At 44.5% G+C, this 15,162-nt stretch overlaps 1 protein-coding gene across 1 annotated transcript in view; it reads right to left on the bottom strand.

The window, feature by feature from the left end:
* Positions 1 to 15,162, bottom strand: part of LOC124025277 (CUB and sushi domain-containing protein 3-like) — a gene marked incomplete at both ends in the record, with an annotated part of 85,691 nt that overhangs the window by 46,414 nt on the left and 24,115 nt on the right. The window contains one exon of the mRNA XM_046338832.1: positions 10,511 to 10,699. Within this exon, the coding sequence (XP_046194788.1) occupies positions 10,511 to 10,699 (189 nt within the window). The remainder of the gene's footprint in view (positions 1 to 10,510; positions 10,700 to 15,162) is intronic.

The following is a 15,162-nucleotide window of genomic DNA, read 5'->3' as shown; positions in this document are numbered from 1 at the left end:
CATCCCCTATTGACCCTGGTCTAATGTAGTGGACCACATCCCCTATTGACCCTGGTCTAATGTAGTGGAACACATCCCCTATTGACCCTGGTCTAATGTAGTGGACCACATCCCCTATTGACCCTGGTCTAATGTAGTGGAACACATCCCCTATTGACCCTGGTCTAATGTAGTGGACCACATCCCCTATTGACCCTGGTCTAATGTAGTGGAACACATCCCCTATTGACCCTGGTCTAATGTAGTGGAACACATCCCCTATTGACCCTGGTCTAATGTAGTGGACCACATCCCCTATTGACCCTGGTCTAATGTAGTGGAACACATCCCTATTGACCCTGGTCTAATGTAGTGGACCACATCCCCTATTGACCCTGGTCTAATGTAGTGGAACACATCCCCTATTGACCCTGGTCTAATGTAGTGGAACACATCCCCTATTGACCCTGGTCTAATGTAGTGGACCACATCCCTATTGACCCTGGTCTAATGTAGTGGACCACATCCCCTATTGACCCTGGTCTAATGTAGTGGACCACATCCCCTATTGACCCTGGTCTAATGTAGTGGACCACATCCTCTATTGACCCTGGTCTAATGTAGTGGACCACATCCCCTATTGACCCTGGTCTAATGTAGTGGCCCACATCCCCTATTGACCCTGGTCTAATGTAGTGGCCCACATCCCCTATTGACCCTGGTCTAATGTAGTGGACCACATCCCCTATTGACCCTGGTCTAATGTAGTGGACCACATCCCCTATTGACCCTGGTCTAATGTAGTGGACCACATCCTCTATTGACCCTGGTCTAATGTAGTGGAACACATCCCCTATTGACCCTGGTCTAATGTAGACATCCCATTGACCCTGGTCTAATGTAGCTGACCAATCCTCTCCTTGACCCTGGTCTAATGTAGTTTCCCTATTGACCCTGGTCCTGTATCCACATCCCAGACCCTGTCTAATGTCCCACATCCCCTATTGACCTGGTCTAATGTAGTCCCCCTAGTGATAAATGTAGTGGCCCACATCCCCTTATTGACCCTGGTCTAATTAGTGGATCTTAACATCCCCTATTGACTCTGGTTTAATGTAGTGGACCACATCCTCTATTGACCCTGGTCTAATGTAGTGGACCACATCCTCTATTGACCCTGGTCTAATGTAGTGGACCACATCTCTCTCCCTGGTCTAATGTAGTGGCCCACATCCCTGGGTCTAATGTCTGGCCCACATCCCCTATTGACCCTGGTCAATGTAGTGGCCCACTCCCTCTATTGACCCTGGTCTAATGTAGTGGACCACATCCCCTTCACCCTGGTCTAATGTAGTGGACCACATCCCCTATTGACCCTGGTCTAATGTCTGGTCCACATCTGACCCTGGTCTAATGTTCCACCCAAGGTGCCATTTGGGATGCAGCCCATCTCTGAAAGTCTCCTTGTACTTGACCTTGGTTTACAATATTGATCCACTCTGAATCATCAGTCTCAGAGCTTCAGTCCACCCCTAAGCCTGCTCCAGTCCAGTGATAAATGGCTCTCCTTATAGTACATGTTACTCTGTGTGCTTTACCGAATCTTAACACGTCTGATCTCATCACTGAATGAATGTAGGAACTCTCCCTCTCTCTCTGTCTCTCTCTCTCTCTCTCTCTCTCTCTCTCTCTCTCTCTCTCTCTCTGTCTCTCTCTCTCTCTCTCTCTCTCTCTCTCTCTCTCTCTCTCTTCCCCCAATCTCTCTCTCTCTCTCTCTCTCTCTGTCTCTCTCTGTCTCTCTCCCCTCTCTCTCCCCCTCTCTTTCCCTTCATCCCTCTCTCTCTCTCTCTCTCTCTCTCTCTCTCTCTCTCTCTCTCTCTCTCTCTCTCTCTCTCTCTCTCTCTCTCTCTCTCTCTCTCTCCCTCTCTCACTCTCCCTCTCTCTCTCTCCCTCCCTCCCCCTCTATCTCTCTCTCTGTCTCTGTTACCTGAGAAAGAGATGTTGAATCTCTTTGAAAGGAAATAGAAAGTCAGTCTGAAGCTTCTGAGCCTTCTGTCTTCCCCTAGAGGCCTCGTCTGTCTCTCTCTATCGCCGGCGCTCTCTCTCTCTGTCTCTGCCGTTCTCGGTGATCAGGAGGTAGTCATGGTGATCTTCCAAGTGGAAGGAATGGAACATGAACTGGACCCCTGAACTCTCTCCCTTCCCCCAATCACATCATCAGATTTTTGAGGGATTATGGGTATCTAGCTCAAATGTTACAACTGGGATTTCTCTGTAATGAAAGAGGACTTTTAAAGCTCTTTGAATGGTGAAATCTGATAAAACAGATTTAGGCAGGGTAGCCTACTGGTTAGAGCGTCTGGGCCAGTAACCTCTATCTCTTGCTAGATTCCCCCAATCCCAGAGCTGATAAAGTTTTAAAAATCTGTCGTTCTTCCCCCAACACTGCAGTGTTCAGGCCTGTTTCCCTATCCCTCTCATTGTAAATCTCTTTGTTGTTAACTGACTTGCCTGGTTAAATAAATTAAAAAGTATCCCCCTTATTAGAGACATACACTGAGCTTACTGTCTTTCCCTTGTCATCCCCCTCTGTAGGTCCATTTGAATTTAAAAAGGGCTTTGAGTAAATCCCCGCATATTCTGTACTTTCCTACCTTTCCCATGTCCGACCTCCACCGTCCAGGTGCAGTTTAGAGAGTTGGGGTAGAGTTCTGGATATCCAGGAGACAGAATGATACCTTTCCCTCCTCCCTCCCGTCCCCACTCTCACGATGCTGGACCTGATGACAAGAGACAATTAATGCTTGAAAGGAAATGGTAATGCTATCCTGAAGCTAATACACAATGCTAATTACCCTGATGCTAATACACAATGCTAATGCTAGCCTGGTGCTAAACCCAATGCTATTGGTAGCCTGATGCTAATACACTGATCTAATCCAAGCCTGGAAGGAATGGAACATGAACTGGACCCTGAACGGAGAGAAGAATGAAAATACATCATCAGATTTAATTATGGGTATCCTGCAATTTAATGCTATCAAATGTTACAACTGGGATTTCATGTAATGAAAGAGGACTTTTAAACATCTTTTTTGAATGGTTCTGTCAAACAGAATCAAATCCACTTTTGTATGGTTGGTCAACAGAATCAAACCCACTTTTGTATGGTTGGTCAAGAGCTGAATCAAATCCACTTTTGTATGGCTGGTCAACACAGAATCAAACCCACTTTTGTATGGTTGGTCAACAAGAATCAAATTGACTTTTGCCTGGTTAAATAAATAAAAAACCCATTTTTATGGTTGGTCAACAGGAATCAAATCCACTTTTGTTCTGGCTGGTCAATTTGAATCAAACCCACTTTTGTATGGTTGGTCAACATAATCAAACCCACTTTTGTATGGTCCGTCAACCGAATCAAACCCACTTTTGTATGGGGTAGAGTTCTGGATATCAAGACAGAATGATACCGCTGGTCAACTCACGTCAACCCACGTATGGCTGGTCAATGAATCAAACCCAATTTTGTATGGTCAATGGTCAACCTGATGCTAATCAAATGCTTTTGTATGCTAGTCAACTGAATCAAACCCAATGTATGGCTGGTCAACAGGAATCAAAGCCTGATGCTAATACACTTGCTATGGCTGGTCAACAGGAATCAAACCCACTTTTGTATGGTTGGTCAATCAGGAATCAAATCCACTTTTGTATGGTTGGTCAATCTAGGAATCAAACACTTTTATCCAACATTTTTTTTGTATGGTTGGTCAACAAGAATCAAATCCACTTTTGTATGGTTGGTCAACTAGAATCAAACCCACTTTTGTATGGTTGGTCAACAGGAATCAAATCCACTTTTGTATGGCTGGTCAACCGGAATCAAACCCACTTTTGTATGGTTGGTCAACAAGAATCAAATCCACTTTTGTATGGTTAGTCAACAGGAATCAAACCCACTTTTGTATGGTTGGTCAACAGGAATCAAATCCACTTTTGTATGGCTGGTCAACCGGAATCAAACCCACTTTTGTATGGTTGGTCAACAAGAATCAAACCCACTTTTGTATGGTTGGTCAACAAGAATCAAACCCACTTTTGTATGGCTGGTCAACTAGAATCAAACCCACTTTTGTATGGCTGGTCAACCGGAATCAAACCCATTTTTGTATGGCTGGTCAACTAGAATCAAACCCACTTTTGTATGGTTAGTCAACAGGAATCAAATCCACTTTTGTATGGCTGGTCAACCGGAATCAAACCCACTTTTGTATGGCTGGTCAACAGGAATCAAACCCACTTTTGTATGGCTGGTCAACAGGAATCAAACCCACTTTTGTATGGTTGGTCAACAGGAATCAAATCCACTTTTGTATGGTTGGTCAACAGGAATCAAACCCACTTTTGTATGGCTGGTCAACCGGAATCAAACCCACTTTTGTATGGTTAGTCAACAGGAATCAAACCCACTTTTGTATGGTTGGTCAACAGGAATCAAACCAGCAACCCTTGGTTTTGTGAGCAACATGCTCTACAAAATGAGCTAATTTTGCATGTCTTCCTAGTGACAAAATATGATCATGTGCTACACATTTTGCATGTCTTCCTTAGTGACATCATCAATATGATCATGTGCATGTCTTCCTTAGTGACATCATCAATATGATCCTGTGCATGTCTTCCTTAGTGACATCATCAATACGATCCTGTGCAATGTCTTCCTTAGTGACATCATCAATACGATCCTGTGCAATGTCTTCCTTAGTGACATCATCAATACGATCCTGTGCAATGTCAAGGTTCTGTTTTAGGACCACTATTGTTTTCACTATATATTTTACCTCTTGGGGATGTTATTCGAAAACATAATGTAAACTTTCACTGCTATGCGGATGACACACAGCTGTACATTTCAATGAAACATGGTGAAGCACCAAAATTGCCCTCGCTAGAAGCATGTGTTTCAGACATAAGGAAGTGGATGGCTGCAAACTTTCTACTATTAAACTCGGACAAAACAGAGATGCTTGTTCTAGGTCCCAAGAAACAAAGAGATCTTCTGTTGAATCTGACAATTAATCTTAATGGTTGTACAGTCGCCTCAAATAAAACTGTGAAGGACCTCGCGTTACTCTGGACCCTGATCTCTCTTTGAAGAACATATCAAGACCATTTCGAGGACAGCTTTTTTCCATCTACGTAACATTGCAAAAATCAGAAACTTTCTGTCCAAAAATGATGCAGAAAAATTAATCCATGCTTTTGTCACTTCTAGGTTAGACTACTGCAATGCTCTATTTTCCGGCTACCCGGATAAAGCACTAAATAAACTTCAGTTAGTGCTAAATACGGCTGCTAGAATCCTGACTAGAACCAAAAATTTGATCATATTACTCCAGTGCTAGCCTCTCTACACTGGCTTCCTGTCAAAGCAAGGGCTGATTTCAAGGTTTTACTGCTAACCTACAAAGCATTACATGGGCTTGCTCCTACCTACCTCTCTGATATGGTCCTGCCGTACATACCTATACGTACGCTACGGTCACAAGACGCAGGCCTCCTAATTGTCCCTAGAATTTCTAAGCAAACAGCTGGAGGCAGGGCTTTCTCCTATAGAGCTCCATTTTTATGGAACGGTCTGCCTACCCATGTCAGAGACGCAAACTCGGTCTCAACCTTTAAGTCTTTACTGAAGACTCATCTCTTCAGTGGGTCATATGATTGAGTGTAGTCTGGCCCAGGAGTGGGAAGGTGAACGGAAAGGCTCTGGAGCAACGAACCGCCCTTGCTGTCTCTGCCTGGCCGGTTCCCCGTTTTCCACTGGGATTCTCTGCCTCTAACCCTGTTACGGGGGCTGAGTCACTGGCTTGCTGGGGCTCTCTCGTGCCGTCCCTGGGGGGATGCGTCACCTGGGTGGGTTGATTCACTGTTGTGGTCGGCCTGTCTGGGTTCCCCCACCCCTTGGGTTGTACCGTGTCGGAGATCTTTGTGGGCTATACTCGGCCTTGTCTCAGGATGGTAAGTTGGTGGTTGAAGATTTCCTCTAGTGGTGTGGGGGCTGTGCTTTTGGCAAAGTGGGTGGGGTTATATCCTTCCTGTTTGGCCCTGTCCGGGGTGTCCTCGGATGGGGCCACAGTGTCTCCTGACCCTCCTGTCTCAGCCTCCAGTATTTATGCTGCAGTAGTTTATGTGTCGGGGGCTAGGGTCAGTTTGTTTATCTGGAGTACTTCTCCTGTCCTATTCGGTGTCCTGTGTAAATCTAAGTGTGCGTTCTCTAATTCTCTCCTTCTCTCTTTCTTTCTCTCTCTCGGAGGACCTGAGCCCTAGAACCATGCCCCAGGACTACCTGACATGATGACTCCTTGCTGTCCCCAGTCCACCTGGCCATGCTGCTGCTCCAGTTTCAACTGGCCTGGGCCCTAGGACCATGTCCCAGGACTACCTGACATGAGGACTCCTTGCTGTCCCCAGTCCACCTGGCCATGCTCCTGCTCCAGTTTCAACTGTTCTGCCTTACTATTATTCAACCATGCTGGTCATTTATGAACATTTGAACATCTTGGCCACGTTCTGTTATAATCTCCACCTGGCACAGCCAGAAGAGGACTGGCCACCCCACATATGCTCTCTCTAATTCTCTCTTTCTTTCTCTCTCTCGGAGGACCTGAGCCCTAGGACCGTGCCCCAGGACTACCTGACATGATGGCTCCTTGCTGTCCCCAGTCCATCTGACTGTGCTGCTGCTCCAGTTTCAACTGTTCTGCCTTATTATTATTTGACCATGCTGGTCTCATCAATACGATCCTGTGCAATGTCTTCCTTAGTGACATCATCAATACGATCCTGTGCAATGTCTACCTTAGTGACATCATCAATACGATCCTGTGCAATGTCTACCTTAGTGACATCATCAATACGATCTTTATCTTAACCACAGCAAAGTTAATGAGATAAAGTCCACCCTCTCGATGGCGACTGGGCCACGGTGTCAATGTCAAGAGCCTGTTGAAAGTTTATCCCCATGAATTAGCCGTTGTTGACCAGCCACCAGCTCTCTACTGGCTGGTACTGTATTATTATCAGTGTAAAAGGTCATGTGTTCTTTAAAGGACGATACTTGGCAAATATGACCATTTAAAAAAGATATATATATTATTATATTATGCAGATGCCCCCCAGGGATAAGTAATCCCTCTCACCCCCCCCCTTTAAGATTTAGATGCACTATTGTAAAGTGACTGTTCCACTGGATGTCATAAGGTGAATGCACCAATTTGTAAGTCGCTCTGGATAAGAGCGTCTGCTAAATGACTTAAATGTAATGTAAATGTAAATGTAGACACATATTTGAAGTTGAACTTGGTGGCTGGAGGACATGTTTTCTAAGTAATGAATGCCAATGAATGCCAGGCAGGTTATTTTGGGGGGAGGATGATAACGATGCCTGGAGCTGTACAGCTGCAGTCACTACCCTTAGAGACCTCAGCTCGATCCCTAATGGTAAGTGCACTACCCTTTATGGGTCCTGGTCAAAAGTAGTGCACTATAGGAAAGGGAATAAGGGTGCCATTTGCCATACTGCCGAGTCTCTCCAGGCAAACCGCACAGAAATCAAACCCTACCTCCCAAAATGATATCAAATGTTTAATTAATGAGCCAAACGTACATGAAGTCATTACTAAGACATGAGCCGAGTGTTAGTTGGCAAGGCTTGTGGGTTTGAGTCTGGCACACCTGGTCTCAGACAGGAGGACTGTGTTGGACGCCTTGATGTGAAGCTGTAGAGGGATATTAGATGGACTCCACTGGTACACTAGTATGTGTGTTCAACCTCAGTAACAACATCTACCCTACTGTCTCTCTAACATCTACCCTACTGTCTCCCTAACATCTACCCTACTGTCTCCCTAACATCTACCCTACTGTATCCCTAACATCTACCCTACTGTCTCCCTAACATCTACCCTACTGTCTCCCTAACATCTACCCTACTGTCTCCCTAACATCTACCCTACTGGCTCCCTAACATCTACCCTACTGTCTCCCTAACATCTACCCTACTGTCTCCCTAACATCTACCCTACTGTCTCCCTAACATCTACCCTACTGTCTCCCTAACATCTACCCTACTGTCTCCATGTGTCCACCCTCAGTAGCAACATCTACCCTACTGTCTCCCTGTGTCCACCCTCAGTAACAACATCTACCCTACTGTCTCCATGTGTTCACCCTCAGTAACAACATCTACCCTACTGTCTCCCTAACATCTACCCTACTGTCTCCCTAACATCTACCCTACTGTCTCCCTAACATCTACCCTACTGTCTCCCTAACATCTACCCTACTGTCTCTCTAACATCTAACATCCTACCATCCTAACCTCTAAACTCTACTAACTAACCATGTCTATTATATTGTCCCAGTAGAGAGGTGAGTGACAGGAAGACTCTACTAACTAACCATGTCTATTATATTGTCCCAGTAGAGAGGTGAGTGATTAGAAGACTCTACTAACTAACCATGTCTATTATATTGTCCCAGTAGAGAGGTGAGTGATTAGAAGACTCTACTAACTAACCATGTCTATTATATTGTCCCAGTAGAGAGGTGAGTGATTAGAAGACTCTACTAACTAACCATGTCTATTATAATGTCCCAGTAAGGAGGTGAGTGACAGGAAGACTCTACTAACTAACCATGTCTATTATATTGTCCCAGTAAGGAGGTGAGTGACAGGAAGTCTCTGTCTCTATATCATGTATTAATTTGATGTAACGTGTAGTGGGCCTTATAGATCATACAGTATAACGTGTGTTAGTACATCAAAGCCCTATGACTCTACCTCCTGCCAATCTCCTCCTACACTTTCTCTCCAGTACATCGTCCCTGTACAGGTGTGGTGACTGGGACGATCTACCAAATACGCCTCTGAAATATTTAAAACGTTCCATGGTGCATTTCGGGAACAAAAGGGATTGTTTATTAATTCAAGGACACAGGTATAGCATCATCGGGAATACTGCTAGGATGTGACATTAAAATGGAATCCCTGCCCAGTAGGTGTTGGGTGAACCGTATAAATATCCTTAAACCCTGCACCCAGATCTGTATGTGCAGCAGATTGGTCTGAATATGGTTGTCGTGCCGAGCTGGAGAGAAGGTTACGTGTTTGGCATTCAAAGGAACAAACACAGCAGAGAGGAGTTGGCTGGAGCACATCAGGATGAGACCGGGCTAACTTCACTGAGATGACACATCCAGATGAGACCGGGCTAGCTTCACTGAGATGACACATCCAGATGAGACCGGGCTAGCTTCACTGAGGTGACACATCCAGATGAGACCGGGCTAGCTTCACTGAGATGACACATCCAGATGAGACCGGGCTAGCTTCACTGAGATGACACATCCAGATGAGACCGGGCTAGCTTCACTGAGATGACACATCCAGATGGGACCAGGCTAGCTTCACTGAGATGACACATCCAGATGAGACCGGGCTAGCTTCACTGAGATGACACATCCAGATGAGACCGGGCTAGCTTCATTAAGATGACACATCCAGATGAGACCGGGCTAGCTTCATTAAGATGACACATCCAGATGAGACCGGGCTAGCTTCATTAAGATGACACATCCAGATGAGACCGGGCTAGCTTCACTGAGATAATACATCCAGATGGGCCCAGGCTAGCTTCACTGAGATGACACATCCAGATGGGACCAGGCTAGCTTCACTGAGATGACACATCCAGATGAGACCGGGCTAGCTTCACTGAGATGACACATTATATATTAATCTAAACCACAGCATCATATGTGGGCAGTGGACAAGGCTATGCATTATTGAGATGATAAATAAAGATTCATTATGTATTTAGTAACATACCATCACTATAAATAACATAGCCCCCCTCACATCAATCTGGACCTTGAAGCCAGTTCCACTGTTTTTTATCCGGGACTGATTTAGACCTGGGACACCAGGTGGGTGATTCCCCTCTAATCAGGGACTGATTTAGACTTGGGACACCAGGTGGGTGATTCCCCTCTAATCAGGGCCTGATTTAGACCTGGGACACCAGGTGGGTGAATCCCCTCTAGTCAGGGCCTGATTTAGACCTGGGACACCAGGTGGGTGATTCCCCTCTAATCAGGGCCTGATTTAGACCTGGGACACCAGGTGGGTGATTCCCCTCTAGTCAGGGACTTATTTAGACCTGGGACACCAGGTGGGTGATTCCCCTCTAATCAGGGACTGATTTAGACTTGGGACACAAGGTGGGTGATTCCCCTCTAATCAGGGCCTGATTTAGACCTGGGACATTTACATTACATTTAAGTCATTTAGCAGACGCTCTTATCCAGAACGACTTACACCAGGTGGGTGATATTAATGATTAGGTATAACAGAAAAGCAGCAGTTGTCCGGACCTTGTAGGGATCAGATTGTAAATCCCCCTGTTATAGAGGCTAACATACCGTCACATGTGGGCAGAGGATGGCTCCACCAGTGGTTCTAACATACCGTCACATGTGGGCAGAGGATGGCTCCACCAGTGGTTCTCCCCACAGACCAACGGTTCCTCATGACTGAGCCGGTATCCCTGGTCACACTGGAACGACACCGTGGACCCGATGGCCAGGTCATGGCCGTACCGCACGCCGTTCACCGGGATCCCAGGGTCCATGCATGATGATGTGTCCAACGTCACACCTGGTAGGAGCCAAGGTTAAAAAATAAATGATTATTTATACTTTAGGGCCTGTCCAAGTTCATTTGTTAATAACGCTTCAATTTTAGCAAAGATAATTTTATCACCATACATTGTTTTCATTTTTTTTTTTTGAGGGGGCCGCAGTTAATCGCATCTCCATTTTTTTTTTTTCATCTAAAAGGTATTTGTTACCTCAGGGACCGTTTTGAGCGCAACACACAACATGCTCTTTGCTCTGCTGTGCTCTTGGTATCAGCTCAGTGGGCAGCTCAGTTGGCAGTTTTAAGGAAAACTTACAGAAAGTTCAACTATAAACACGTTCACACATGTTTACATTCAACATGTAATGTTAGCTAGCTATTTATGCTAATGTTAGCTAGCTATTCATGCTAATGTTAGCTAGGTAGATATTTATGCTAATGTTAGCTAGCTATTTATGCTAATGTTAGCTAGCTAGCTAACTAACTAATCAAATGAGAATGTTTAGATTGCCAACTCTAGTTTCCCACATTGATTTGAATCAGAACAGAACTTCCATTCCATTTAGCTATTGTATTTTTTGTAGTTCTCTTAGCGATTGTCTTTGTTGTAGTTCTCTTAGCTATTGTCTTTGTTGTAGTTCTCTCAGCTATTGTCTTTGTTGTAGTTCTCTCAGCTATTGTCTTTGTTGTAGTTCTCTTAGCTATTGTCTTTGTTGTAGTTCTCTTAGCTATTGTCTTTGTTGTAGTTCTCTTAGCTATTGGCTTTGTTGTAGTTCTCTTAGCTATTGTCTTTGTTGTAGTTCTCTTAGCTATTGTCTTTGTTGTAGTTCTCTTAGCTATTGTCTTTGTTGTAGTTCTCTTAGCTATTGTCTTTGTTGTAGTTCTCAGGTCAGAAGATTTAAAGGGGCAGTGCAGTTAAAAATGTTTGTTTGTTTTTTTGTTTTTAAAAATTAAAAGTTTTTTTTTAATTACATCAACTCTCCCTACCTCTCCTCCCTACCTCAGTCCACCCACCTCAATAACCTCCCAACCACCCACCTCAATCACCGGGGCGGCAGGGTAGCCTAGTGGTTAGGTTACAAGTTCAAACCCCTGAGCTGACTGGGTACAAATCTGTCGTTCTGCCCCTGAACAGGCAGTTAACCCACTGTTCCTAGGCCGTCATTGAAAATAGGAATTTGTTCTTAATAACTGACTTGCCTAGTTAAATAAAGGTAAATATATATATATATATACTCACCCCCTCCCTGATTTGACTGTTTTTTTTTTATTATACTTCCACACTATGAGGTCAAAATAATATTTGGAAATTGTGATGATATTTCACATCCGGCTGGTCAGCCTTGGCTAGAACTAACAGCTGTAATGATATTTCACATCCGGCTGGTCAGCCTTGGCTAGAACTAACAGCTGTAATGATATTTCACATCCGGCTGGTCAGCCTTGGCTAGAACTAACAGCTGTAATGATATTTCACATCCGGCTGGTCAGCCTTGGCTAGAACTAACAGCTGTAATGATATTTCACATCCGGCTGGTCAGCCTTGGCTAGAACTAACAGCTGTAATGATATTTCACATCCGGCTGGTCAGCCTGGTCTAGCTGTAATGATATTTCTCCGGCTGGTGAGCCTTGGCTAGAACTAACAGCTGTAATGATATTTCACATCCGGCTGGTCAGCCTTGGCTAGAACTAACAGCTGTAATGATATTTCATATCCAGCCTTGCTGAACTCAGCCTCCGGCTGGTCAGCCTTGGCTAGAACAGCTGTAATGATATTTCAGCTGGTCAGCCTTGGCTAGAACTAACAGCTGTAATGATATTTCACATCCGGTCAGCCTTGGTCAGCCTTGGCTAGAACTAACAGCTGTAATGATATTTCATCCGGCTGGTCATCCGCTGTAATGGTCAGCCTTGGCTAGAACTAACAGCTGTAATGATATTTCACATCCGGCTGGTCAGCCTTGGCTAGAACTAACAGCTGTAATGATATTTCACATCCGGCTGGTCAGCCTTGGCTAGAACTAACAGCTGTAATGATATTTCATATCCGGCTGGTCAGCCTTGGCTAGAACTAACAGCTGTAATGATATTTCACATCCGGCTGGTCAGCCAGCTTAATGGCTATATTTCACATCCGAACTAACAGCTGTAATGATATTTCATCATCCGGCTGGTCAGCCTTGGCAGAACTAACAGCTGTAATGATATTTCACATCCGGCTGGTGAGAAACTAACAATGATATTTCACATCCGGCTGGTCAGCCTTGAGAACTAACAGCTGTAATGATATTTCATATCCGGCTGATCAGCCTTAATTTAAAATATACAGTGTTATACCTAGAACTCAACAGCTGAGGATTTAATCTAATAATTTTCCTATTGATTATTGACTGTAACACTCCATCTCTGTTGTTGTTTGTGTCGCACTCAGCCTTGGCCAGGTAGAACTAACAGCTGTAAATAAAGAAATAATTTCATGAGCTCCATTGTTATGTCTGATCTGTTGTTATACAGTTTATTTTGTGTTTTCTTCCCATATAATTTAAAATATACAGTGTTATACCTACAACTCAATGGAATGTGTTTGAAATATAAAGGGATTTTGGCAATGAGGATTTAATCTACATAATTTTCCTATTGTGTTATTGACTGTACGATTGTTTATGTGTAACTCTGTTGTTGTTTGTGTCGCACTGCTTTGCTTTATCTTGGCCAGGTCATCAGTTGTAAATGAGAACTTGTTCTCAACTGGCCTAACTGGTTAGATAAATCATCTGAAGGTCAGTAAATAATGAAAAGGTGAAATAATGAAATATAAAAAGGGCCTAAAAAAAAGAGTCTGGGTCAGAGATGAGCTCTGGGTCAGTAGATACCATTGACTTATGTAGATAAAGGGCTCTTTACCCATCTGTCTGGGTCATGAAGGCAGACTCTGGGTCAGTAGATAAAGGGCCTCATCTGACTCTGGGTCAGTAGATAAAGGGCCTCATCTGACTCTGGGTCAGTAGATAAAGGGCCTCATCTGACTCTGGGTCAGTAGATAAAGGGCCTCATCTGACTCTGGGTCAGTAGATAAAGGGCCTCATCTGACTCTGGGTCAGTAGATAAAGGGCTCATCTGACTCTGGGTCAGTCTCATCTGACTCTGGGTCAGTAGATAAAGGGCCTCATCTGACTCTGGGTCAGTAGATAAAGGACCTCATCTGACTCTGGGTCAGTAGATAAAGGGCCTCATCTGACTCTGGGTCAGTAGATAAAGGGCCTCATCTGACTCTGGGTCAGTAGATAAAGGGCCTCATCTGACTCTGGGTCAGTAGATAAAGATCTGACTCTGGGTCAGTAGATAAAGGGCCTCATCTGACTCTGGGTCAGTAGATAAAGGGCCTCATCTGACTCTGGGTCAGTAATCATCTGACTCTGGGTCAGTAGATAAAGAATCTGACTCTGGGTCAGTAGATAAAGGGCCTCATCTGACTCTGGGTCAGTAGATAAAGGGCCTCATCTGACTCTGGGTCAGTAGATAAAGGGCCTCATCTGACTCTGGGTCAGTAGATAAAGGTCATCTGACTCTGGGTCAGTAGATAAAGGGCCTCATCTGACTCTGGGTCAGTAGATAAAGGGCTGACTCTGGGTCATCTGACTCTGGGTCAGTAGATAAAGGGCCTCATCTGACTCTGGGTCAGTAGATAAAGGGCCTCATCTGACTCTGGGTCAGTAGATAAAGGACCTCATCTGACTCTGGGTCAGTAGATAAAGGGCCTCATCTGACTCTGGGTCAGTAGATAAAGGGCCTCATCTGACTCTGGGTCAGTAGATAAAGGGCCTCATCTGACTCTGGGTCAGTAGATAAAGGGCATCTGACTCTGGGTCAGTAGATAAAGGGCCTCATCTGACTCTGGGTCAGTAGATAAAGGGCCTCATCTGACTCTGGGTCAGTAGATAAAGGGCCTCATCTGACTCTGGGTCAGTAGGGTCATCTGAAAGGGGCTCATCTGAATTGTCAAAATGGGTCAGTAGATAAAGGGCCTCATCAGACTCTGGGTCAGTAGATAAAGGGCTCCCTGTCAACATCTTGAATTAGAGTCAAATTGAATCAATTTCAAGATTTTTTTTAATTAATCACGGGTCATTAACTACAGAAAATCATCTGACTCTGATTTAATTGTGATTCATTATTTTAATAATTTGACAGCCAGAAATTGACATATTGATAGAATCCTACAATAGTTCCAGTTTGGGACAGGATTAATCAATTCCATAAATGTTCCGTACAGAAAGAAGCAACGGCCGTCACTCCTGCTCCATCTCTCTGGCGCTCGTTATCGACAGTTGTCTCATTACTACGCACACCTGTCACCATCGTTATGCGCACCTGCGCCTCATGAGACTCACCTGGACTCAACACATTCCTGATTACCATCCCCCTGTATCTGTCACTCCCTTTGGTTCTTTCATCGGGCGTTATTGACTATTATTTTAT

This window comes from Oncorhynchus gorbuscha, unplaced genomic scaffold (genome assembly GCF_021184085.1).
Source record: "Oncorhynchus gorbuscha isolate QuinsamMale2020 ecotype Even-year unplaced genomic scaffold, OgorEven_v1.0 Un_scaffold_2210, whole genome shotgun sequence".
Classification (NCBI taxonomy): Eukaryota; Metazoa; Chordata; class Actinopteri; order Salmoniformes; family Salmonidae; genus Oncorhynchus; species Oncorhynchus gorbuscha.
The sequence above is the reverse complement of the archived record's forward strand: the minus strand, read 5'-3'. Positions and strand labels throughout refer to the sequence as shown.